Source organism: Fopius arisanus, unplaced genomic scaffold (assembly GCF_000806365.1).
Source record: "Fopius arisanus strain USDA-PBARC FA_bdor unplaced genomic scaffold, ASM80636v1 scaffold00076, whole genome shotgun sequence".
Classification (NCBI taxonomy): Eukaryota; Metazoa; Arthropoda; class Insecta; order Hymenoptera; family Braconidae; genus Fopius; species Fopius arisanus.
The window spans coordinates 7,894-8,798 of NW_011887815.1; the positions used below are offsets into that span (position 1 = coordinate 7,894).

At 48.0% G+C, this 905-nt stretch overlaps 1 protein-coding gene across 1 annotated transcript; it reads left to right on the forward strand.

Annotated features, from left to right (window-relative positions):
• Nucleotides 1-3: 3 nt before the first annotated feature.
• Nucleotides 4-903, forward strand: LOC105269923 (heat shock protein 68-like; the record flags this gene model as incomplete). The annotated part of the gene is made up of 1 exon (XM_011310532.1): nt 4-903. A coding segment is annotated over one exon (900 nt), but the record flags the coding sequence as incomplete, so codon positions are not given.
• Between the last annotated feature and the right edge of the window lie 2 nt (nt 904-905).

Here is a 905-nt window from a genome sequence, read left to right on the forward strand (position 1 = left end):
GCCATTGCTGGAATCAATGTTCTTCGTATTATCAATGAACCAACAGCAGCAGCCCTTGCTTATGGCCTCGACAAGAATCTCAAGGGTGAGAAGAACGTTTTGATCTTTGATCTAGGTGGTGGAACATTCGATGTCTCTATTCTGACCATCGACGAAGGTTCTCTCTTCGAAGTTAAATCAACGGCAGGAGACACTCATCTCGGTGGTGAGGACTTTGACTCTCGACTTGTGGATCATCTCTGCAAGGAATTTGAGAGGAAATACAAGAAGAGCATGAAGACCAACCCCAGGGCACTGAGGAGACTTCGCACAGCAGCTGAGCGAGCAAAACGCACATTGTCATCTAGTAGTGAAGCCACGATCGAGATTGACGCACTCTTCGAGGGCATCGACTTCTATACAAAAGTCTCGAGGGCTCGATTCGAAGAACTCTGTGCAGATCTCTTCAGGGCAACTTTGGACCCCGTGGAGAAGGCACTGACTGATGCTAAATTGGACAAACAATCGATCCACGATGTGGTGCTAGTTGGTGGCTCCACCAGAATTCCGAAGATCCAGTCACTGCTGCAGAACTACTTCTGTGGAAAGACGCTGAATCTTTCTATCAATCCGGATGAGGCCGTTGCTTATGGAGCAGCTGTTCAGGCAGCTATTCTCACTGGTGAAGGGCAGAAGAGCCAGTCTCTTCAGGATGTTCTACTCGTGGATGTGGCTCCATTGTCCTTGGGAATTGAGACCGCTGGTGGAATGATGACGAATATCATTGAGAGAAATTCCAGAATTCCATGCAAACAGAGTCAGACCTTCACGACTTATGCTGACAATCAGCCAGCTGTGACTATTCAGGTGTACGAGGGTGAACGTGCCATGACGAAGGATAATAATCTCCTTGGAAGGTTTGAGCT